The 24,401-nt window shown below is 48.6% G+C and overlaps 3 protein-coding genes across 7 annotated transcripts in view; 1 reads left to right on the top strand and 2 right to left on the bottom strand.

Annotated features, from left to right (window-relative positions):
- The window catches only part of TULP3 (TUB like protein 3), a 68,630-nt gene extending 65,488 nt beyond the window's left edge, over positions 1-3,142 (bottom strand). For 2 of the 3 annotated variants that reach the window (XM_008704856.2, XM_008704857.2), the window contains exon 1: positions 3,020-3,142. In XM_008704856.2, coding sequence (XP_008703078.1) covers positions 3,020-3,060 — 41 coding nt within the window. In that variant the 5' untranslated portion in view covers positions 3,061-3,142. The remainder of the gene's footprint in view (positions 1-3,019) is intronic. The other variant, XM_008704858.2, reaches the window with a different exon arrangement.
- Positions 3,143-4,697: 1,555 nt separating this feature from the next.
- Positions 4,698-11,745, bottom strand: RHNO1 (RAD9-HUS1-RAD1 interacting nuclear orphan 1). Of its 3 annotated transcripts, none has more exons than XM_040642033.1 (3): positions 11,662-11,745; positions 6,643-6,894; positions 4,698-5,574 (listed from the first exon to the last, which is right to left on the bottom strand). In XM_040642033.1, the coding sequence occupies exons 2-3, from the start codon at positions 6,808-6,810 to the stop codon at positions 4,975-4,977; spliced, it is 768 nt and encodes a 255-aa protein (XP_040497967.1). In that variant the 5' UTR covers positions 6,811-6,894; positions 11,662-11,745; the 3' UTR covers positions 4,698-4,974. The 3 variants fall into 3 exon arrangements, with proteins under 3 accessions (XP_040497967.1, XP_040497969.1, XP_040497968.1); XM_040642035.1 differs by having other exon boundaries at positions 6,685-6,894; XM_040642034.1 differs by lacking the exon at positions 11,662-11,745 and adding an exon at positions 5,878-5,965 and having other exon boundaries at positions 6,643-6,767.
- Positions 11,746-13,841: 2,096 nt separating this feature from the next.
- Positions 13,842-23,845, top strand: FOXM1 (forkhead box M1). Its single transcript, XM_008704853.2, has 8 exons — positions 13,842-14,362; positions 14,941-15,086; positions 16,434-16,625; positions 17,708-17,836; positions 18,511-18,555; positions 19,190-19,259; positions 19,445-19,620; positions 21,824-23,845. The coding sequence occupies exons 1-8, from the start codon at positions 13,861-13,863 to the stop codon at positions 22,853-22,855; spliced, it is 2,292 nt and encodes a 763-aa protein (XP_008703075.1). The 5' UTR covers positions 13,842-13,860; the 3' UTR covers positions 22,856-23,845.
- The last annotated feature ends 556 nt before the right edge of the window (positions 23,846-24,401 follow it).

Below are 24,401 nucleotides of genomic sequence, written 5' to 3'. Positions count from 1 at the left end.
TTCTGTGACTCACATGACATATACTCATCATCCATGTTTTCACAGAAGTTCTAAGGCAGAGACAGAGATGGCAGTCCTCATTATCGAGCCCTCATGGCAGGTATTAAAGTGAGCAAATAAAGACAGCACATCGATCAGCATGTGGACAGCGTGTCTTCTCTCCGTCATAAGTGGATTTAAGCTTTAACCAGGCCAGGAAGATTTTGCAGCCTTCATTATTACTGACAATAAGGATGTCTGATGAGGCAGAATAGATTTAGAACTAAGAGCTTATTTCTAGTAAGCTGATTCAGAGGAAATAAAGCAAAAGCAGACCACAGGAAATTCTAGTTGAAAGAAGCCATAATAATTCCACTATTCTCAAACAGGAGAACGAAGGGAATTAACAAGGCCCCTTCTAGTCCTAAAATCCTCAAATATGGAGAAGCAAGGCAACTTCAACTCTGCCTCTGAGTAATTCAAGCATACTTTTCCCCTTAGTAAGAACAAACGTTAGCATTTTCTTTCAATGGGCACAGATGCAGGGAAAACAGCAGAGTTTCCATAGGAAAGAACAAGCGAAGTCAGAAATAAAAACTATTCCAAAAAATGTCAGAGTCTGTCTGCTTGGAACAGAAGGATCTCAAAAAAAAGAAAATTTACTGCAGATGATTCTCTCCTTTCTAGGTCTGTATGGAGTTTTCACATTTGGAGAAACACATGCATGTTTGAAGTTATTAGGAACTTTTAATATTTGCCAAACATACTGCAGTCATGGATTAGTTACTCTGAGGACATTTAAGCACTGGGTAAGTCTCTATTTGCCAACAATCAGTTGATCTGATGAAACATTCAAAAAAGAGAGAGGGGCACCTGGGTGGTACAGTAGGTTAAGTGGCTGACTCTTCGTTTCCGCTCAGGTCATGTTGTCAGGGTCCTGGGATCCAGCTCAGCAGGGAGTTGGCTTCAGGAGTCTCTCCCTCTGCCCCTCCCCCTGCTTGCTCTTGCACACACTCTCTCTCTCTAAAATAAATAAATCTTCAAAAAAGAGAGAATGTGAGAAAGGATAACAAGCCTGGACAACACATAACCTCCAGCTACTACAACTGTTCATATTTCTAAAGAGAAAGCACGGATAAATCAGAGACTAGGACTTTCTTAGTCTAACTGGGTCACAAGGTCGCATCACACCAAAAAATCTCTCACCATACCTTCAATTCTCTATCAGGGACAAAAGGCCAGAGAAAGCTCAAGTTCCAGCACTAGCCGCCAGGCACGGTCATCTCCAGGGAATCTATAATAAAAATGCCTCCTTCAACAAAGTTCCTGAGAGAGATGTTTCAAATTCCATCTCCAAATTTCACTAAATATTTCAGAAATAAGAAAAATACCTGAAGTTTGTTAGTAATTTTTCCACTCCATTCAAAAGAAATCTGCCTCATGGTAAACAGTCAAAGGCAACATAGTAAAATTCAAAGGAAAAAAAAATCACAGGAAATTTAAAAGTCAGATGTTATACTTCACATGGAAAGGTATTAATACCAAAAACTCTATCAATGTATTTTATCAAAAACATTAGACACACAATCTGAAGCCAAAATACAAGAGACATTCCACTCCTCAGCAACAACTGAGTTTAACAGTGATAGAAACTGCACTTAATATTACCTAGGGCAGGAGAAACATTTGGTGACTCACACTCTCCTTTGATGTCAATTTTTAAATTAAAGGGCTGTTTTCTTTCGGAAGAAAAAAAGGGGAAAACTTTAAAATTATCCTTTTAAACTTCAAGTCCAATAAATTAAAAACCACTTTGCCTCCTGGTCTCAGTTTCGAAGTCAAACCCCCCTCCCCCCCGGTCCCCGCGCAAATCATGAGTCATATATCAAACATCTGGTACCCAAGAAATTTATTGCCATAAATTCATTCAGTTAATTTATTGAATGCCCACACTGAACATACACCATCTGAATTCAACAAAGACGCTGAATTTTAACTTTATCTCCTCCTAGCACTTCCATAGTTAAACTGGTAAACGTGAGTTATTTTTCTCTCAACTTGAAAAAAAGAAAGTGCAGTGAACAAATCTCTCAGATCGCAGTTATCACGTAAATAAAATCTGACGAAAGGGGAAAATGGGTGTTCTCTATACCCAACACCTCCTTGTGCCGTTTTTAAATAGAATTGTTTAAACATCTACTAATCTAAGCATCAGACTAACTCCTTACACTCTACATCTTTATTTACCGTGGTAATGGAATAAGAAGCGGGGAACACTGTTGGCGTGTATGATTTCAATTCTCAGACAATGCCAAAGTTTGAAGTCAATGATTTCATGCCGCTCCCCCTTAACTTTTCATTAACCTAGCTAACAAGAAATTGACAGACTGAGATTTCGGATTGTTTTATTTCCCAGGCTCTCCCTCTGGCGGAGGCAGGAAAGAGGAGAGCAAACAAGGGGGTACGGTACATTACAAATAGGACGAACGATCCTAAATAAGAGATAATTACTATAAAGCAGAAAGAAGCAAAAGAATAGTTTTGCACTTTCGGCCCTCGGACTCCGTTCCAGAATTCAGCACCGCCTGCCAAAAGCAATGGCATTAGAGCAAATGATTAAATATCACCCACAACCTTCCGCTTCGACAGCCCCGGGAAAGACTTCATCCACCTCAGTTCCGACACTGCCGGGCAGTGCGTGAAGAGCAGTGCTAACGCATTTTGAGTAAGCGAGGCCCACAGAGAGCAAGACGAGCTCGCAACGAAAACTCCAAGAGTTTCCCAAGCAAGGACCTGAACACAAAGTCCTTCCTCTCGGTGCAGGCAGCAGAGCCGCTGCTTCCTACCGCTCACCAGTAAAAAGGGGATCCTCCACCGCGCAGTGGGGGACAGAAGACTCTCCTCCTGCCGCCAAATCCGTCCCTCCCTCCCTGACCCGAGCCCACCGCCCTCTCTTCAGAGCTCCCAGGGAGGACCGCCACGGTCTCACTCCGTCCCTCCGCCCCGCTCGAGACGAGACCAGCCACCACCCCTGTCGGACCTGTCCCCGCGGGGTCCGAGCCGGCAGCGCGACGCCTCCATCCCCGCGGCTCAGGAAGTGGCAACCAAGTCCAGAACCCCAGACGCCGCTGCTAGGGTGGCAAGCCTGGCAGGCAGCCGGGCCCCGCCCCCTAGCAACCGCACCCCGCACTGTTGCCACCGCCTATTGGTCCTCGTGCCGGCCGCTCGTCTCTCATTGGCTATTGCTGCTGCTCGGCGATGCGGGAGGGTTTCTAGGGGGCGGGGGCGCCGGGAGCTAAAGGCGCCTGCGTCCGAACTCGGGTGACGCGCTAGGTAGGGCTGGGTCCCTGGAGCGCGTTTCGGGGATGGGGCGGAGGGATGTGTTCGCGTCAGCTGCGTTGGCTCCCAGCGGCGGGGAAGTCAGTTTGTCGGAGGAGCGGCCCATCCCCCTAACCGCCACCCATGGAGCGGCCTACCCGCGTCCCGGCTGTTTGTACCCAGAGACCACCCAGAGCGCTTTCAGAGGTCTGTAATGTTAGGACTCACAGACCTCTGCCGGGTCCCTCACAGCGCGGCCCCTCCCGACACCAAAGCCTTCCGGAAAGCACACTTGTAGCCTCTCCAGCAGTCACTCCCTTTCTCTTTCATAGTTCTCTGGTCTCGCATTCCAACTGCACAAAACTCCTTCAGCCTCCCTTACTGCAGTCCAAGTTTTTAGAGCATTGCTAGACCAATTCTACAGACTGTAAGAACTTTTCCCATTTACCTCTCTCTACGGCCTATGGACAATCTTCAAACATCCATATCCCATAAGATTTGAGATCTAAATATGTACTCTCGTTTCCAATAAATCTTGTCGCCACTTCCTTTCTCATCGCCAAAACATCCTGGCAAAAGTTATCGCATGTTGCGCTTATAGCATTCCGAGGTCAGCTGTTTCCACAGTGGGCTTACCTAAGAGGCGCAGAAGTTGGCACAAGCTGGGAGAACGGAGCGTCGCCTCGATGTGTCAGCCTCCACTCACTGTGTGACCCTAAACATAGTTCATTATCTGGGCTTCAGATTCCCAACTATAAAATAAGCAGAATAATCCCTGCTTGTTTAGCTCTGGCTGGACCGGACACAGAGTAGGTTCTTAAAACTGAACGGGATGCAGTTGAAAGAGATGCCATCTGTAGTGGCGAAAGGGCAAAGGAGGCAGGTTTTGAAAGGGCAGTCCTGCATTAGCTACAGTAAGTAGTCTTCTCTGAAAAGGTTCCATATTTAATTACATACATTTTAAACAGTCACTACAAGAAATCATTTTCCCACCCTATTTGATATTTACAGATTTCTTTGAATGGAAATAAAAAACCAAAACACAGCAAACCTAAGTAACTTCTCTATGTCCCCTTTATCGTCCCTGACCCCACTATATTCACTAAAACAGGGCTTGCTGCCTTTCCTCACCTTGGCCTTCGAGAGGATGAGCAAGGTCACAGAGGTGGCAGTTCAGCTACCAAGTCACAGAGTTCCGCTTTTACTTTTCCCATCCATCATGTCATAAAGGAAGCTGCTGCTGAGCCTGACACAGAATTTGTATTCAAAAACGTGGAATGAATGAGTTTGAATGAGGTGATTAGAGGATTACTGAGTAGTGCTTTAAAAAACACAATGAAGAAAGACCTTGTGTAGAGAAGGTAATATTGCTGCATGGTCAGTAATCAGAAGCAGGGTTCTCTAAAACCTTTCTGCAACCATTTATTTACATACATTTTAAATAGTTACTGCAAGAGACTTCAAATTTTAAACAGTTAATGGAAGAAAAATATGAAGTGAACTGTTTATGACACTAAAGACTTTTCAGGAAAAGACATTTTAAAAAGCAAATCTGAATTCCCTTAGGACTCCAAGGTTCTAGTTAAAGCATCTTTTTTCTATTGAGGTTATTGGTATTATTTCCATTTTATTCTCCTAATGTACTCTCCTGTGAGCCAGGAAAGTACTTTAGCAACTTTATGAAAATGTCTTGAGACTGCTGGTGTCTGAGAAATCCAGGGAGTTTTTCACAAGGAACTGGTCTTTGTTCAGCTTCCCTCTCTCCCTGAGGTAAGCAAACAAGTGGTGTCGTCTCCTCCATGTGACCTTGATCCCATACTTCTCCTCAGGAGTGTCTTCAACGAGAACAGGCCCAGGCTCTGGGCCCTTGGGAGTACTAGTATGGAAGGAGCAGCTCGGAAGGCTACTTTCCCTCTGATCTGGGGGATTGGGCCCCTCCTTCACCAACGATGACTCTGGGGTCTGGATATCAGGTGGAATGAATACATAAGGAAAGTTCTGAAGCGTATGTGCTGACACTTCCCCACAGCTTTGAGGACTGAGCATTGGAACTAAGGGCCTTCCGGAAAGGCGCTTTTCTGATTGACGAGGGCATTCCCTGGTTAAGGGGATCCCAAGCATGGCTGAACCGGAGGAAGACAGTGGACTCTCAAATGTTAGATGCGGGAACTTGGAGATGGTAGACTTTCGACTTGAATGCCTTGCCTGGTTTCGATGATGACGTTTCTGGTTCACCGGGAACCAGCTTTCTGCTTTCGTATCAAACTGAGGTGATACCTTAAGGATCAAAAACAAAAACCAAAAGGAAGTGAGGAGAGCCAGCTACCAAGGGGAGGAAACTATCCAAGGACCAGAATTCTAAAAGGGGGCCCAGTATAGTATAGACACAAAACAAAATATCTGTCTAATGGGATATTAAAAGAAAGGGATATGAGTTTTGGGCAAGTAATTCAATCTCTCTGGCGGTTTCCTCGTGTGTAAGAAAGGGGACAATGTCTCCTTCACTTTATCACACTGTACACCTACAACTTGTTTAACTATCTTTAAACTTTGAGGGCAGAGACCAGCAGTCTTCCTCACCTTTGATGCCCAGCACCTAGCAGAGTGCCTGGCATGAAGAAGGCCCCCAGTAGAGTGAATGCTGAGTGCAAGAACAGGGAGTGAGATCCTGTATGGAAAGCAACCAGCATAAGAGCTGACATACGACGAGTTCTCAATAAATGTTCATTCCTCTTCTCATCCATGGGATTCTAACATTTCCGTTTCTTCTACAAGCCCAAAGCAAGTATTATGGTTCTTCCAAGCAATCCTGAGCAAGCTATATTCATTAAGCACTCTTAAATGGAAGTTTAGGCTTTTTTGTCTGGCCCTCTGGCTATACTACTTCCCTGACAGTAGCTGTATTCTCTTCCTAGGGCCTTGAAACTGTCAAAATACGACATGCCATTTCTGTGGGGTTTTCTCCAGGTTCACTCTATTAAATAGTAAATATAGTACCTAGCTAAAAAGTTTACCTCTCAAGTGAAGCTTGGGGAACAATCTCATTTTTTTACTCATTCTGCCATTTATCTGGCTTCTTCACTGAGCTACTGGGTAATAAAACTTTTATCCTGAACTCTTTAAGAAGACTGTGGGGGGAAAGACTCCAACTCCAACCAGCCCATGCCTGAGCTTCAACTTAGAAAAGAAGATATACCAGAGAAGATGGCTGATGACAGAAAGAATACATTGCCTCCTTGTCCCTGCCCCCATGAATCTTTGGAGGCCCTGGTTTAAGGGGCAGAAGAGGCAGCATTCTGAGAAGCCTAACAGAGCAAAAGTCAAAGTAAGAATCCCATGGCCTACCCAGGACGTGGCGGTGTTATGGTCAATGGGCTTGCTGGGCACCTGTCTAGTGTGAGTGATGGTAAGCTGGGGAGAGCCATAGTGGTGTTTGGGGTCCTCCAGTGGTGGTTCTTGGAATAGCAGCTGGGCTTTCTGGGAACGCTGGTGGCGTTTTTTTCTGGGAGGCATCAATAGGTGAAGGAAGAGCAGTTAGTAGCCACATGATGCTGGTTGTAGTCAGGTCCGGGTTCAGGTTCCGATTCCAACCCATGCCTTCAGAGAAAAAAACAAAAGCTGAGAGACAATTCTGACGATTCCATCCCCAGCTCCTGCTCATCCTCTGTCGACCAGTTCTATTATCAACCACCACCCCTACCTCGACACTGTGGGGAGTACAGCTTCCTATTCCTACATCACCAAGTGAAAACACAGTCGTTCCCGTTCAACAACATGCATTCAATGCACACTGATATAGCACGGGTTGACTGCCGTGCTGGGTGTTGGGAATTTAAAGACGAATAACCATTGATTCTACAATCATTTATCAAGTGCCAAGAGCTTATAGGGACACATAGGTGAGACTGTCTCTGCCTTCAAAGAGCTGAGAGGCTAGCAGAGGTAGACAGACAATTACGATAAAGAGGAGAATGCTTCCACTCACCCCAGGGGACGCTTTCTAGAGAGGGTGATACCTGACCTAGTACAGAAAAGCTAGGAAAAGCCAGAGAGCAGAAAGAGCAAGGCATTCCCGGCTGTGGAACAGCATATACAGAGGCACGGAGACAAGACTGTGAATTCAAGGTATCAGAGACTCCATGGAACTGGACACAGTATGCAAAGACAAATGCAAGACATCAGAGGCTGGAGCTGGTGTCAGGGTCAGGTCAGAAAAAGCAGGTGTGTTGGGGCGCCTGGGTGGCACAGCGGTTAAGCGTCTGCCTTCGGCTCAGGGCGTGATCCTGCCGTTATGGGATCAAGCCCCACATCAGGCTCCTCTGCTGTGAGCCTGCTTCTTCCTCTCCCACTCCCCCTGCTTGTGTTCCTTCTCTCGCTGGCTGTCTCTCTCTCTCTGTTGAGTAAATAAATAAAATCTTTAAAAAAAAAAAAAAAGAAAAAGAAAAAGCAGGTGTGCCATAGGTGTTTGGACTTGAAGTAGTCACTGAAGATTTTCAAGCAGAAGGATGTGATCACACTGGATTTTTTTTTTTTAAGATTTTATTTATTTATTTGACAGAGACAGCCAGTGAGAGAGGGAACACAAGCAGGGGGAGTGGGAGAGGAAGAAGCAGGCTCCCAGCAGAAGAGCCTGAAGTGGGGCTCGATCCTAGAACGCTGGGATCACGCCCTGAGCCGAAGGCAGACGCTTAACCACTGCGCCACCCAGGTACCCCTGGATTTTTTTTTTTTAACTTTCTCTACAGACAATTTTGAACACACACAAAAAGAGAATGAATAATATGAGCCCCCATGTACCCATCACCCAGCTCCAACAACCATCAACCCATAGCCAATCAAGATCCATCCACACCCTTTATCCCCTTCCCCTTTCCCTGTGTTATTATAAAGAAAAGATGATATTATACCATCCCCATTAATACAACATATATATATAATATATATAATATTCCTTAATATTATCAAATATCCAGGGATGCCTGGGTAGCTCAGTGGGTTAAGCGTCTGCCTTTGGCTCAGGTCATGACCCCAGGCTCCTGGGATCAAGCCCCGCATCAGGCTCCTTGCTCAGTGGGGAGCTTGCTTCTCCCTCTGCCTGCCGCTCCCCCATTTGTGCTCCCTCTCTCTCTCTGTCAAAGAAAAAAATATATTATCAAATATCCAGACATGTTCAAATTTTCAATTGTTCCATAAAGGTCATAATTGATTGTTTTTGCCTTTTAGACAGATCATCCTGGCAACAGTGTGGAAGGAAAGGGAGTACTCTTGAAGTAGAGGGACCAGTTTTAGGAGGTTACTCTGTTACTTCAGTGAGAAATGATGAGGCCTGAATCTGGGCTGTGTCAGTGGTAATGGGAGGCTAGACACAGAAGCAGGATCAACAGGACCAGAATAATAAAGAGGCTGAAAAAAGCGTCCATTGACTCTAGTACCAGATCGTCTTTAATAAGAGGTTCATCAGTGGAAGGGTGGGATGGAAGTTTGCGTGCTATGGAGAGGTGCATGCGAGGTACAGCTGAGCATCCAGCAAAGTTCTACAGCAGGGCAGACTGGTTCCACCACACATTCATGATTCATTCGGTCAGTCAACAAAAAGTAACGTACTCTGACTTATGTCACTAGGCAGTGGAGATACAGGTAAAGAAAAAAGAAAGGACAAAATCTCTACCTCGGGAACTAACATTTTTAGGGAGAACCCAGGTAATACACACAGCTGTTTGTTCATTCATTCAGCCATTCAACAAACACTGAGTGCCCACAGTGCTAGGCCCTGTTCCTGGTGCTGGAAATATAAACCAGAGGACAAAATGAAATCCCTGCCCTCTTGGTGCTTACATCCTAACTGGGTAGTGACTATGGAGAAAAACCAAACAGGATAAGGGGTTGAGCCAACTCAGTGCTCTTTTAGACAGGGTTGCTGGGGAAGGCAACTGAAAAAGTGATATTTGAGCAAATACCTGAAATGAAGAAAGGAGAGTAGATGAGAACCAGTTCATGTGACACAGGACTTCATAGGCAAGGTTAAGGCCTCTGGATTTAATTATTCTTAGTGTGACAGGAAGCCACAGCAAGGAACTCTAGACGCTCTTTGACAACAGGTGGGTTGGGGAAAGCAGGCATACAGAAAGGAAGCAGGGTGTACAGTTAAAGGACTGCTGCAGGAGTCTAGAGGAGAGATGACAGTAGCAGCAATGGCTCCAAGTGTTGACGTTAGCCAGCCTCCAATAGACATGACATTGCTCAGCAGCAATCCTACTATGTTTCCTTCATCAACTCATTATCTGCAGATTATCTTAAGATGTTTCCACTTTCTTATTTTATTTATCTATTTGACAGAGAGAGAGACAGCAAGAGAGGGAACACAAGCAGGGGGAGTGGGAGAGGGAGAAGCAGGCTTCCTGCTGAGCAGAGAGACCGACATGGGGCTCGATCCAGGACCCTGGGATCATGAACCGAGCCAAAGGCAGACGCTTAACGACTGAGCCACCCAGGCACCCCATCCACTTTTTTAAAAATTTAGAACTCCCCTTTCTTCTTAACAAATGACCTTACTTCCCACTTCACAGAGAATGCGGGAGACATCAAAGAAAATACTCTCACTTTCCAGATACCAAAGATACAAACCTATATATATATATATCCACATCCACTCTATTTATGCTATAATCGCAGGTCAGTCCCGTCTGCTCTCTAAAACCTCTCCCTCTGGCTGTGTTCTGGAGTTTTCCTTACTCTACACACCTTTCTTAAGCAATCATCGGCTCACACTTACAAGTGGATGACTTAAGTATTCATATACTCAGCTTAGAATTCTCTATACTCAGTACCCACGTACCCGCTGCCTACTTGACAGCAACTAAATGTCTTGAATGCATCTCAAACTCAACATATTTATTTTAAATTTTCCAGTTGACTCCAAATATCTTTTTTTTTCCTTTTTAAGATTTTATTTATGTATTTATGTGACACAGAGAGAGAGCACAAGCAGGAGGAGCAGCAGGCAGAGGGAGAGGGAGAAGCAGACTCCTTGCTGAGCAGGGATCATGACCTGAGCGGAAGGCAGCCACTTAACCGACTGAGCCACCCAAGCGCCCTCAAACTCAACATATTTAAAACTGAATTTATGATCATCTCCCCTGCACCTGCTCCACAGGTGATTATCTTCCAAGGCCCTTGCTCGGGGTATAGTATTATCATTCATCTAGTTAGATGGCCAGAAACCTTGACGTGTCCCTCCTTTGTCCCCATCCAACACTACCAAGCCTGACAATCTTACCTCTTAAGTATGTCTTCAATATTATCCCCTTTGCCCCTCTCTCTTGCTGTCTTTCTCTCCCCACCACCCTCAAGTTCCAACAGTTCTGGTCTGGAGTATTGCAATAGCCTAAACAGGTCTACCCTAATCCACTCCAGCAGCCCCTGCAGACGAACCTTTTAAAAATGCAAATCTGACTTTGACTCACTTCTGCTTAAAAATGTTTCATTTCTGGATAAGGACCAAATTCCCTCAGTTATGGCGAAGGTCCTACTTCCTCTGCCTCCAGCTTCATCTCACACCACACTCCCATTCAGCTCTCAGCTCTGACTCCTCCTCCTGCCTTTTACAACCAATCTTCCTCCTACCACACAGCCTTTGTACACCTTCCTCCCTCTGCTTTGCGGGGTTCACTCCCTTCTTTGTACAAAGGCATCAGATCTCAGAACAAGCTTCCGTTCAGAAAAGCCTTTCCTGACCTACCGAAGGCAAGATCTTATTGCAGATACTCAGTTGTCAATGACCTCTAATTTATCCCTTCACAGCTATAATTCTCCCATTGCTTATGCGATTCTTCAAAAATGTCTGTTCTCTCCCGTCTTCCCATTATACGTTTTAAGGAAAGAATCTCCCCTACCACTGTTATCCCACCAGGGCCTGGCACATAGTAGGTGCTCGACAAAATGTGTCGACCAAGTTAATAAAGTATTATCATGGAGTGGAATTTTTTTTTTTAAGGTGGAGGAAGCTTAAACAAGATGATACGCCGGTCGACTGGTCGAGGCGGCCAGACGATCGTTAGTTGGAGGGGAATGGAGTAATTTCCCCCTAGGAAGGAAGCCGAGCCAGGGAGACTTTGAAAGGGCCAGAGGATGGCTCGGGAGGCGGGAGGAGAGGCGCCGGGGGCGGGCTCAGGGAACCCACGGGAACGCGCGAGGGAGCGCAGGCCGAGGGCGCCGGCCCGGGCAGCGCCGTCTCCCCGCCGCCCCGGCCGTCCCCGGCCGCCCCCGGCCGCCCCCCGCCGCCCCCCGGCCGCGGGGGCCCCTCCTGCGCCCTCCGGGCCGCCCACGGCCGCCCCTCCCCACGAGCCGGCCGCCGGCCCGCCTTACCCGCCCGGCGGCGTCCCGGCAGCCGCTCACTGGGGCCGTCGCAGCATTCGAGCCCGGAACGCGGAGACAAGGGCGGCCGCCGATTGGCGACGCTCCGTCACGTGACCGCAACGCTCCGCCGGCGCCAATTTCAAACAGCGGAACAAACTGAAAGCTCCGGTGCCCGACCCCACCCCCGGCCCCCCGGCCCGGGACCCCTCCCCTCCCGGGATCCCCCGGGATTCCCCACCCCTCCCGCACCGCCGGGGACCCGGCCGGCCTGGCGCGAGTCCCTATCCGGGCCCCCGGCTCGGCCCCCAGGTTGGAGGAGCCCGGAGCCCGCCCTTGGAGCCACAGCCCAGCAGCGGCGGCTGCTGCAGTCGGGAGGTGAGAGGGGGGCGGAGGAATGGAGTCCGAGCCCCGGCCCGGGCAGAGGCTGGGAGCCCGGGCTCGGGCGCTGAGGTCAGGGGGTCTAGCAGCAGGGCTCGGGACCGGAGTGGAGGTTTGGGGCCACACGGGAACGACGGCTGAGAGAGGGTGCAGACTTTTTCTGCATCCAACCTCCTGGCCTTGTCCTTGCTTCTTTCTCGAACCATCTCTTGGCCTTCCCTGGAAGTTTGACCTCTGCGCCCTGCCCACAACCTCGGGAGGGCTGCTGGGATGGCCTACTTTTCTAGGCAGACTGTGGATGGCTTGAAGATTGAGCTTATTCTGCATTAAGTCAAAGACAAACCTGCCCACACCCTCCCCTCCTCCCAAGCGCTCTCACCACTGAGCAGCACTGCCTCCACTTCACCCTTTTCCAGGGCTTTCTCCTGGTACCTGAGAACCTGCAAGGTTTCCCTGGTTAGGATGGGCAGTGGTGACAGAGGAGTCACTCTGGAAGTCCCCTAGCTTAGATTAAACTGTTGGCAATGATAGGAAGAGACTGGTCAGAGAGTTGAAAGCAAAATTAAGCCTTAGACCAGGAAGATATCTTTTGGGGATGGGGAAGGAATGATAGTATTTACTGATTGGTGGAGGGAGGGAGGCCCGAAGAGCTAGGAGGTAGAAATAAAACTGAGATTTGAAAGTAGAGGAAACCAAGTTATAAAGGAAAGGGAGGAGGCAGAGTGGAGAGAGCCTATGAACTCTAAGCAGATGGCAAATGTCATTGGACCATGACAGTCATTTTTAAGGAGACAGTGGATGTCCTAACACAGCCTATTCTCTGTCAAAGTACCTTTAAATAGGATTACATGATTTTACATGATGGCAGAGTATCCCGTGTATCTATTAAAATCAACAAACACAGTTTTTTTTTTAAAGATAAAACGATTTTCCTTAACATGACAAAACCACCATAGCCTATTGATGACAGCACACTCTATTGGTCAGGAGATAGGGATTATAGCCTTGGTTCTGGAAGAGACGTCAAGGAATCGATTAACATGCTTAGAAAGTTAAAATATGAATAAGCACACGCAAGTATTAAAATGTCACTATAGAAATATTTTGCAAATTGTGAAATAAAAGTGTACTCTTTCTTTTATCAGTACAAGGGTAATAGCCTGTGAGATGAATAGCACCATGGGCCTTGAATAGAGCAGTTTCCATTTTCTTTCGGGTCTTGTGAAGTAGGAGATGACGACGAGGGAGTAATAGTGCTATCTGCCCTTCTCCTCTGATCCTGTGGGCACTGATCCTTTTATTTACAGACTAAGATGATGTAAAAATATACAGGCATTATCAATCCTAACATGGATCATGGGATCAGAGTCTTGTCCGGACTCCTCAAATTGCCAAATGCCCTCCTATTCCAGCATTCCCGTCCCTAGAGTCACTGCAAGGGATCTGTATTATAATAAGCAATGATAGAAATTTCCACATTTTTGTAACTGTCCCATTCATTTGTGTAGCCAAACATTCTTAGGCTTCTGGAAGACCTTTGGTCATGTTGACCTACGTTCAACCCAGTCCCGCTTTCTCCTTTTGAAATGCTTCAGTTTTAGCTTTCTTCTGTCATAGAACTCATCTCCTTATTGTCTGAAGTCTTTACAGAGGCCCAGGGATCATTAACCTGGGCCCATGGGCTCATGCTTTTGGTCATGGAAAGGGGAACGCCTCTTTCTAGCGGTTCCTCCTTCTCAGCCTAACAAATCTCTGATATCCTGCTGTTCCTTGCACTTTCCAGGGCCCGTGCTTGTGATTCTCAATGGAGAGTGAAAGCACAGATTCATAATGAAAACCAGCCCCCGTCGGCCACTGATTCTCAAAAGACGGAGGCTGCCCCTTCCTGTTCAAAATGCCCCAGGTGAAACATCAGGAGAGGAACCTAAGAGGCCCCCTGCCCAACAAGAGCCTGGTCAAGCACAGGCCCCCAAGGAGGCGGCAGAGTCCAACTCTTGCAAGTTTCCAGCTGGGATCAAGATCATTAACCACCCCACCATGCCCAACACCCAAGTGGTGGCCGTCCCTAACAATGCCAATATCCAGAGCATCATCACAGCATTGACCGCCAAAGGAAAAGAGAGTGGCAGCAGTGGGCCCAACAAATTCATCCTCATCAGCTGTGGGGGAGCCCCCACTCACCCTCCAGGACCCCAGCCTCAAGCCCAAACCAGCAATGATCCCAAGAGGACAGAAGTGGTCACCGAGACCCTGGGACCAAAGCCTGCAGCTAGGGATGTGAATCTTCCTAGACCACCTGGAGCCCTTCCCGGGCAGAGATGGGAGAGCTGTGGTATGTGGTCTGCAAGGCAAAGGGGTGAGGAGCCCAGCCTTTCCTCTCTGGTAGCAAGGACTGCAGTCCATCACGTTGATACTTAACAGACAGGCACCTAGCCTGAACCAGGGGAAAGTCTTGTCTTTCTTCATCCCAAATCCTTGACCCAGATCCTTTGGGTGCCTTTGAAAGTGCCCAAATTATAATTTAACATTTCTCTTACTTTCTTTGTATTAGGAAAGGATTTGTTTATTTTTTCTAGTTATCTTCCCCCTTGACCATACAGGGAAATGGGAATCTTTCTCCATGTTAATAAAGGAGAAAACTGAAGCACGAGGCGGAAAAGTGACTTTGTTTGCGCAATAACTCTTTGGTAAGGTTGCCTTGACTGATCTCTCAGGCTTAGCGTGGCTCCTGAATCTCTCCTGAAATCCATAATGGGGCAGAGCACCTGAGGGCCACAACAGATTGAGCATGTGTTCCCTGTCCCTACGGGTAGAGGTCTTGGAGAGACGCTCCCCAACCACCGATTTTGATGGGCCTGCCAGGCCCTGGCTCAGGCAGCTAAGTGGCATCTTGGATTGTTTCCCCTCTAGCTGGCGGTGAGGCAGCAGGCTGCACTCTCGACAACAGCTTGACCAACATCCAGTGGCTCGGAAAGATGAGTTCTGATGGACTGGGCTCCAGCAGCATCAAGCAAGAGATGGAGGAAAAGGAGAATCGTCACCTGGAGCAGGGTCAGGTAAAGGTGACTTCTCACTAGGGAAGTCAGGGCCGGTGCAGGGAGCTTCTAAGAAGGGAAATGGAACAAGTGGCCTGTGGAGCAGAGTTTCCAAGTTCTGGCATTAGCACTTCGCTAGTGCGATTCTGCATAGCGTTTGAGCTACCTTTCTGCCGGGAATCTTTTTTGCCCCATCCGTGAAATTCCCTCGAGGGCAGATGCTCCTGGCTCGTTCTGTATTCCATGAGCACTCTGCCCTTAGCAGATGCTTAGTAGGTATCAGGAAATGATGAAGAGATCTTAGTTGGGAAAGCCACTTGAGCCTTAAAGAGGCAGCCCAACAGTATGAAAGGAATAGAGCATTTTTAATAAGATAGTTCTATTAGAAGATATGTTAATAGCAAATAAAGAGAGTTAGGTGTGAATGTTAAATACTTCCCTGGTAATCAAACTCGATTTGACCCAACTATGTGGCCTGGGGTTGTTTTTCACTGTGGCCATATTGTTGCATACACTCTTAATAAGTCATTTCAGCAGGCTTTAAAAGTGAAAATTTACATGGATGTGTGCAAAAGTAAAACTTAAAACTTGTGCACTTTCTAAAGTTAGAGCTCAGTTTTTACATTTTTTATTTATTTTTTTAAAAGATGTATTTATTTATTCCAGAGAGAGAGAGTGTGTGAGTGGGGGAGCGGGAGACAGAGAAAGAGAGAGAATCTCAAGCTGACTCCGAGCTGAGTGCAGAGCCCAACCCGGGGCTTGATCCCACAACCCTGAGATCATGACCTGAGCTGAAACCAAGAGTCAGATGCTCAACTGACTGAGCCACCCAGGTGCCCCAGAGCTCAGTTTTTTCAAATGTGACTAATCAGCTCTGTGCCTAAGACTTAGCCAGATGTATGCTTTGCAGACATTTGTCTGTCCCATACTCTTGAGAGTATCTGTCTCATACAAACACTGAAAAGTGGTGGGTTTATTCACATCACATCAGTAGAAAGTGGACAAAGACGTTGGGTCTCTTGACTCTGAAAAATGAGTATGGTTTTAGTGTAAACCAATGCTTTAAGAATCCTAATGTACACCCAAACTTTCCTGAGAGGTTTCCACGAGCAACGTATTCGACAAAATGAACAATGACAGAGAAGTGTCTCCACATTGTCTAGGGACTGGACTAGATCATTGCTGTGCTTCCTAATCCTAAAATTTTATTCTCTGGAATAGTCGTCTCAGATGAGTTGGTTTCTAGCACAATTTGGCAGGTTAAGAGGTTTCTCTAGGGGATGTTCTTTGAGGGGGCCCAGGGGAGGTCTTATGAACTCTTCCACGTCATTTCTTTTTCTCCTTGCCTTTGGCTTCTCATACCCTCAGGTCGACGAGCTCCCGGGAGCATCAGCATCCTGGCAGGACTCTGTGTCTGAGCGGCCGCCATATTCTTACATGGCCATGATACAGTTCGCCATCAATAGCACCGAGAGGAAGCGCATGACCTTGAAAGACATCTATACTTGGATCGAGGACCACTTCCCCTATTTCAAGCACATTGCCAAGCCAGGCTGGAAGGTACATGACAACCCGTAGCGATGAACGCCAAGGGCACTCTGGCCCAGCAGTTTGTCCATACAGATGTGCAGCCATTTGCATCTGGTGCTCTGAGGAACAGTTAAATGGAAAGAAAGCTAGAACCGTAAACAATTGTATCTCAGATGTGACTTGATCCTGCCAAATCCAGGCAAGATGGTCAACGGGAGCTCTGCAACCACTTCATCGGTCCCTCCCTGGGCTCCCTAAGGGTAGAGGTCTTGGAGAGACTGTCCTGGGTAGCACTGAGCCTCCTTTCGTGCTATATTGAATGGCAGCTGGAGTGACTGAGTAGCTTTATGAAAAGATCTTAATGAAAAAAACATGCTGACCCAAGAGTCACCTCCTCTAATGTCACATGTCCTCTCCAGAAGGCAGGGGCTTTCTCTTCATTGTACTCGTGGGAACCCTGAGGTCCCTTGGAGTCGCCGTTGCTCACATTACACTGACAGAGCCACGGCGTTGGTCTTCTAACAGATACGCAGCTCCAAGCAAGGGGTTTTCTGTTTTGTTTCCTCCATAACAGAACTCTTTTTTTTTTTTTAAAGATTTTTATTTATTTGTGAGAGAGAGGGGGGAGTGGCAGGCAGAGGGACAGGGAGAAGCAGGCTCCCTGCTGAGCAAGGAGCCTGATGCAGGACTTGATCCCAGGGCCCTGGGATCATGACCTGAGCTGAAGGCAGATGCTTAACCGACTGAGCCACCCAGGCGCCCTCACAATAGAACTCTTCACACTCTTACTTCAACGAAATTTCCTACTTTCTTAGTTTCTTCACTCGCCTGTCTTGCTATGATTGGTCCACAGTGTCAGTCCTCTTTCCTAGCCGCTGACAGCCATCCAGGTCTTTTCCTTACCACCAGCCATTGGACTGATGGCTTCGTGGCCCAGCTTGCCAGCTCCTTGGTGTGGAGCTGCAGGGAGAGACTTGCCAATAGGCAAGACCGTGAGGACCCTGCTGGCTACAGTGGGGGAGGCCTGAGACTGATGTCTCCTCGGGGAACGTCAAAGCGGATGACTCAGAAGATAAAGAAGCTGATAAGTAGTTGTCTTTCTCTCCTTGCAGAATTCCATCCGCCACAACCTTTCTCTCCATGACATGTTTGTTCGGGAGACATCTGCCAATGGCAAGGTCTCCTTCTGGACTATCCACCCCAGTGCCAATCGCTACTTGACGTTGGACCAAGTGTTCAAGGTGAGTATCCTGGTTCCATCCAAATAGGGCCAGAATTGGTCATCATAATGTCCAACTCAAAAGGAAACAAGTCCTTCTTGTGATGATCTTACCTGGGCAGGGCAGAGTTAGAAGCCAGCCAGCCCAGAGACAGCTTGCATAAAACTAGCTGAATTAATACGGTTGACACACAACAAATGACACACTTCTGGGCTAGACCAGGCCCTGGGAGGGCTGCTCTGATCTAAATAGACGACTTGCCCAGGCAGTGTTTCCCTAACTGCTTTGTGGATAAGAATCGCCTGGGATGCTTGTTAAAATACAGCTTCTCAGGCCCCGCTCATGGGTCTTCTGACACAGTGGGTCTGGGATGGGCCCAGGAATATGCATTTTAAACAAGCCTCTCAGGTGATTCTTACAGAGAAAGTCTAGAAGCCCTTGCTTTGAAGGAGCCCTTCTTCAGCCTGGAGTCCAGAAACTGAGCCACCAGAACATCTTTTCAGAAGTGATTGTTTGGGGATTTCAGAGTGCCCATAAGGCGGCTGCTAGCTGTAACTGTTCCCCTGGGAGGGAAAGTTGTCCCCCGTGGCCCTCAGCATCCAACAGGACTAGCTGTTTCTCCCGACCCGGTCAGACTGACCACGTTGGTGGTAACTTCATCTCATTTCTCTCCCACAATGCCTGACCGCCACCAGCCACTGGACCCAGGGTCTCCACAATCGCCTGAGCACTTGGAATCAGTAAGATTCTTTTCCTCCTGGCTCGGGGCTTGGCCTTGTTCTCCTTTCACTGTGCAGCATGGCTTTAGTGGACAGGGGAAGGGAGCCAGTGTGGCAGTGTGACCGCCAGCCCTAAACGCAGGGCACCCCGAGTTCCCAGCAGTAAGGAAATGAACGGCCACCACCTCATCCCCCCCCAGCTCCTGCCCACTTCTCCTCCCCCGCAACGGGCACGATGGAGGTGCACAGAGCAGAGCAGGGTGTGGCAGGAGGACGTGCCACGGGCTTCGTGCAAGACAGCAACCTCAAGTGCATGGCGTAGGCCTGGCAGGAGGCAGTTTTCCCTCTCCCTTTCCTACCTGGCTTTCCTCTGCTGCTTGTAGAACTCCGTGCTTTAGCAACCCCTGGGGGTGGTGAGGACACATGGATGAGGTGGGAGGACTGTCCTGCCATCGTATGTCTGCGTGCCATCCACCTGTTCCCACCAACCAGGCTCTGGAGACAGTGCTCACCTGCGTCCACCCCAGACCAGCCTTTTCTTTCTGGGCTGCCAGTTAGCTCAGTGCACGGTACCGGAGCAGCTGGCGGGTTCTCCTGCCTTCTCCCCCTGCCTCATTAACCCAGGTTTCTTTCTCTCCCTCTCTGCCACAAGCAGCAGCAGAAACGACCCAATCCTGAGCTCCGCCGGAACGTGACCATCAAAACTGAACTCCCACTGGGCGCACGTTAGTATGGGACAGTGGGCGTCAGGCTAGTCCTTGCTCTGGGGGCGTATTTTAGACAACCAGGCTGCGGGAGTCTGTGCCCAGCTCGAAGGGCGCTGAGCCCAGAGAAGGAGAGTGGAGCTCCTGGGATTGAGAAGGGGTGTATCCCTGGACCCCTGCTCCTGATCTCTCCCGTGTCCTCCTAGGGCGGAAGATGAAGCCACTGCTACCACGGGTCAGCTCATACCTGGTACCCATCCAGTTCCCAGTGAACCAGTCACTGGTGTTGCAGCCCTCGGTAAAGGTGCCACTGCCCCTGGCAGCCTCACTCATGAGCTCAGAGCTTGCCCGCCACAGCAAGCGAGTCCGTATCGCCCCCAAGGTGAGTGGCTTCCATTTTCCTCTGAGGAGACGCTCCAGTCAATTAAAGTGTTGGACCTATAGTTGGCAAGCACTCGCTAAGTGTTCCTTGAGAAGCTTGTCAATCTAGTTGGGTAGACAAGGCACTTTCCTTTGTATGACAAAGGAAAATTCAAGAGCATTGTAAGAGCTAAAAAGGAACTTGGATTATGGTGTAAGTGGTGTCAGAAGCCCATGGATTCCTGATGAGTTTGTAAGAATTACATTTGGGTAAGCAAACAGGTGTGGCAACAGCATTCTAATGGGCAATGCCATGGAGGCAGGAGATACCAGTTTATACCTAGCAGCAGTAGAATGATTGGGTCAGTCTAGCTCGGGTTCCCAGCCTCCGTACCGTTGACATTCAGGGCTGGCTAATTCTTTGCTGGGGGTGGAAAGGGAGGGACGGTCCTACGCACTGAGGGATCTTTAGCAGCGTCCCTTATCTCCCCACTAGATGCCAAGAGCATCCTCCAGGGTGACAATTAGAATGTGTCCCGACATTGCCAAATGTCCCCTAGGGGGTGGGAGGGTGGGGATAGCGCCCTGGTTGAGCGTCAGCGGCCTAGCCTGAGGAGAAGGTGAGGAGGGTTAAGTTAAGACCATTTCGTGATGGGCTACCAAGTCTGGACTTAACTCTGTAGAGGATTTGTGAGCAAGAGCCGACTGATAACAAAGCAGAGAAAAGGGCCCCCTTGCCTCCTTCATAGAGATGGAAATAGCGTAGGCTCTGGAGTTTAGAAAGACTTGGGTTTGCTTTACTTTTTTTTTAATTGAAAAAAAATTTTTTAAATATACATGAAATTGTACATACCACCATATGTAATTTTACCTAAATGTATCCATGTGACTGTCGCACATATACTGTTTTTGCTCTAATGCATCTCCCCCCTTCTGCCTTCCCTCCCCCACCTTCACTCACATCCCCTGCTGCCCGTGATGCCCTGTGCTGACGATGTAGTGTGCTTGCTTTTATCACGTATCCCTGCTCTTCACGCGCTAGACATACACGCCCAGCCATAACCATTTTACGTACGTACATACAACACCCAGAACATTCAAAATGGGATCACACTACACTCTCCTGCCACAGGCAAGTTCTTCCAAGTCACTCGGCATGGGCTCGAATTCCTTATTTCTTAATGGTCACGTAATATTCCACCCTGTGGCTAGGCCATAAATTTTCCAGCCATTCCACTTTTATGGGTACATTTTGTTTCTGGGTTTTTTGCCCTACAAACAACACGGCAATAAATATCTTTGCAGGTACCTTTCTTACAAGTGCTTTTATTTCTGTGGGCTAGAAAACCAGATGTGAGATTGCCCAGTGGAAAGATGTTTTCTATTTTATTAAAACTTGCTAGATATTGGTTTCCAAAAAACTATACAATAATTTACATTTCTACCAGCAATATGTGACAAGACCTACATCTTTGCCAGCAATTGGTATTAATAGTCTTTTAAATATTTGCCCATCTGCTATGTGTAAATGATATCTCCTTGTTTCATTTTATCTTTCTTTGCTTATCAGTAAGTGTGAGTACCTTCTCCTTACGTTGGGTCACTTGGAATGGTTTACCATAGTTATGTAGGGGCATGGCCCATCTTTCTATGGGGTTTTGATAATAATATGTGAAAGTTCTTTGTTATTAAAATATTAACCTCTGTCTTTGGTGCTGAAGATATTTTTTACTTCTATTGTTTGTCTCTTTGTTTATGGAATCTCTTGCCACAGTAAGATTTTAAGTTTTTATATAGTCAACTATGTCTCTCTTCTCTTTTACAGCTTCTGGGTTTCCAGTCTTGCTTAAGAAGGTCGCCCCCCACCCTCAGATTGTACATGTAGTCTCCTAGATTCTCTTTCAGGATTCGTATGGTTTTAATTTTTCTGTTGAAGTCTTTGTATATGGTATGAAACAGGCATCCAATTTTATGGTCTCTCAGCTGGGTACTGATTGTACCAGCACCATATTAAAACAGCGTTCTGCCTTTTACTCCCAGAATTGAACTACCACCTTCCTCATATATTCTCATATTTCATAGTTCGTAAGACTTTAAAAAGACCAAAAAGGATCAGTACCAGCATGTGGCTTATTTTAGTCATAATCTTGTGTCCCGCCTGGTGACTGGGGTGAATGTCAAGGCCTGGCGAGCCCCCTCTCACCGCACCCCTGCTTTCCTTTCAGGTGCTGCTAGCCGAGGAGGGGGTGGCCCCTCTGCCTGCCACGGGGCCCATGCAAGAGGACAAACTCCTGCTTGGAGAAGGGCTGTCTCCTCTGCTTCCAGTTCAGTCCATCAAGGAGGAAGAACCCCAGCCTGGGGAGGAAATGCCGCCCTTGGGGAGACCCATCAAAGTAGAGAGCCCGCCCTTGGAGGAGTGGCCCTCGCCATGCCCGTCTGTCAAAGAGGAATCGTCTCACTCCTGGGAGGGTTCATCCCACTCTCCCACTCCAAGGCCCAAGAAGTCCTACGGTGGGCTCAAGTCCCCAGCCCGGTGTGTCTCGGAAATGCTCGTGATTAAACGAAGGGAGGGGAGGGAGATGAGCCGGTCTCGAAGGAAACAGCACCTCCTGCCTCCTTGTCTGGATGAGCCCGAGCTGCTCTTCTCCGAAGGCCCTGGGACTTCCCAGCGAGCCACAGAGCTCCCTTTGCCCGCAGAGTCCTCTGAGCCTGCCTCCCAGCTTGGCTACTCCCAGGAGGAGGGAGGACCTTTTAAGACACCCATTAAGGAGACGCTGCCCATCTCCTCCACCCCAAGCAAATCTGTCCTCCCCGTGACCCCTGAATCCTGGAGGCTCACACCCCCAGCCAAAGTAGGGGGGCTGGATTTCAGCCCAGTGCAACCCCCCCAGGCTGCCTTTGGCCCCTTGCCTGATTCCCTGGGGCTGACGGATTTTAGTACCACCCCGCTGAAAAGTATCCCCCTCTTTGACTCACCCCGAGAGCTCCTCAATTCGGAGCCCTTTGACCTCACCTCTGACCCCGACCCCTTCAGCACCTCTTCCCCCTCAGATATGGAAGTCCCCAAGCCAGACTCCCCTGGGCCAGAGGTGGCCAGCCTTTCAGCCAACCGTTCTCTGACAGAAGGCCTGGTTCTGGACACGATGAATGACAGCCTCAGCAAGATCCTGCTGGACATCAGCTTTCCTGGCCTAGAGGAGGACCCTCTAGGCCCTGACAGCATCAACTGGGCTCAGTTCATCCCTGAGCTGCGGTAGAGGCCCGACCTTACCCTTGCTGCCCGAGCCCTCCACAGTTCCAGGAGCTCGTCTGGCTGGGCCATCCCAGCATCATCTAGAGTGAGGACAGAGGCAGGGACCGTCCACTCCTCTAGCTCCACTTCGCCTGGTCACGCCACGGCCACTACTGAGCCCTCTGCAAGCAGCGAGAGCCTGGTGACCGGTCACTGTGCCACCAATGCTCCCCAAGAGAATTTGGTTCCTCACTCTCCCTGCTAGGAGCTGAAGGGTGGGAACAGCAAAAACAAGGGTGAAGAGATTAGGAGCTGCCCAGCCTGTTTACACCTGTGCCCAGCAGTCTCCCAACTTCCCTGCTCCTTGCAGGCTGGCCCTTGTAAATAGTGTATATTCTCCAAATTATCCTCTAATTATAAATGTAAGCTTATTTCCTTAGATCATTATCTAGAGACTGCCAGAAGGTGGGTAGGATGACAAGGGGTTTCAGTTTGCTTCTGTTCCTTGCTTTTAATTCCTAGAGAAGGGAGGACCTGCAGTGCACGGTTTCTTCCAGACCCAGGACACCTGCCTCAAGGGCTCTTTACTGTAGGCACCCAGATGAGCAGATCTGCTTCCTAGGGTCCCTCTTACTGCCCCTCCCTCCCACCTTCCCATGTTTCCAAGTCAGTGTTCCTGCAAGAAGAAATCCCAAGAAAAAAGTCTCTCGTAATGGGTCAAGAGTTGAATTGGGGGTGGGAAAATGGATGCATCTGAAGCGAAGAGTGTGGGTACCCAGATGTGCTCCCATGAGACGTTTCTCTGATAACGTCCCTAATCATGCCAGAGAGACTAGCCATTGCCAAGAACTTGGCCCAAGGCTTGAGAAGACTGAAAGGGCCCTGCCCTGCCTAGCTTCCTTAGCTCGCACCTCAGCTTTGCAAAGAGCCACCTAGGCCCTAGCTGACCGCATGCATGTGCGCCAGCTCAAGAACACTACCATTAACTGTCAATAAAATCCAGGGTGGAAGTGTGGTCTCTGTGGCGTGTCGGTATCTGGTCCCTGAGGCATAAGGAGGGGCTGGAGAAGAAGCAGGAGACAATGGTAACAGGGAAGCGGTAAGGCCTGAAGCCAGCACGAAGAAACACGTGAAGGAGAGTGCTAAGGGCTTTGGCCCAGGCTTCCTCCCACATCCTGCACAGGCACACCACCTTTCGAGGGCAGAAACTGGCGTATTTCCCAGAACCTCTGAACCTGATGGCTAACTTGGCCTCTTAGCACTCCCTGTAAGGAAAGGCCTACAGAGGGGCAGGGCTCACCCCTCCCAGAGCAGTAGGGAAGGATGGGCAGTTATTAGGTGCCTCATGACCTCCCCCACATCCAGAGCCTGGAAGCCAGCCTGCCCTGCTTTTCTCTCCCTGCCCTCCTAGGCAAGTCCCTCCCGGAAGCCCCTCTGGTTACCATCTTTTGCTAAAAACATGTAAGTTCTATCCCCTGCCTGTATCACCTGAAAGGCAGCCAGGTCCCAAGGGACTGAAGAGCCCTCCGAGGGGGGAGGTAAGGGCCTCCTCCTGCGTCACCATCCAGGAA

This window comes from Ursus maritimus, unplaced genomic scaffold (genome assembly GCF_017311325.1).
Source record: "Ursus maritimus isolate PB19 unplaced genomic scaffold, ASM1731132v1 scaffold_26, whole genome shotgun sequence".
NCBI classification, from domain to species: Eukaryota; Metazoa; Chordata; class Mammalia; order Carnivora; family Ursidae; genus Ursus; species Ursus maritimus.
The sequence above is the reverse complement of the archived record's forward strand: the minus strand, read 5'-3'. Positions and strand labels throughout refer to the sequence as shown.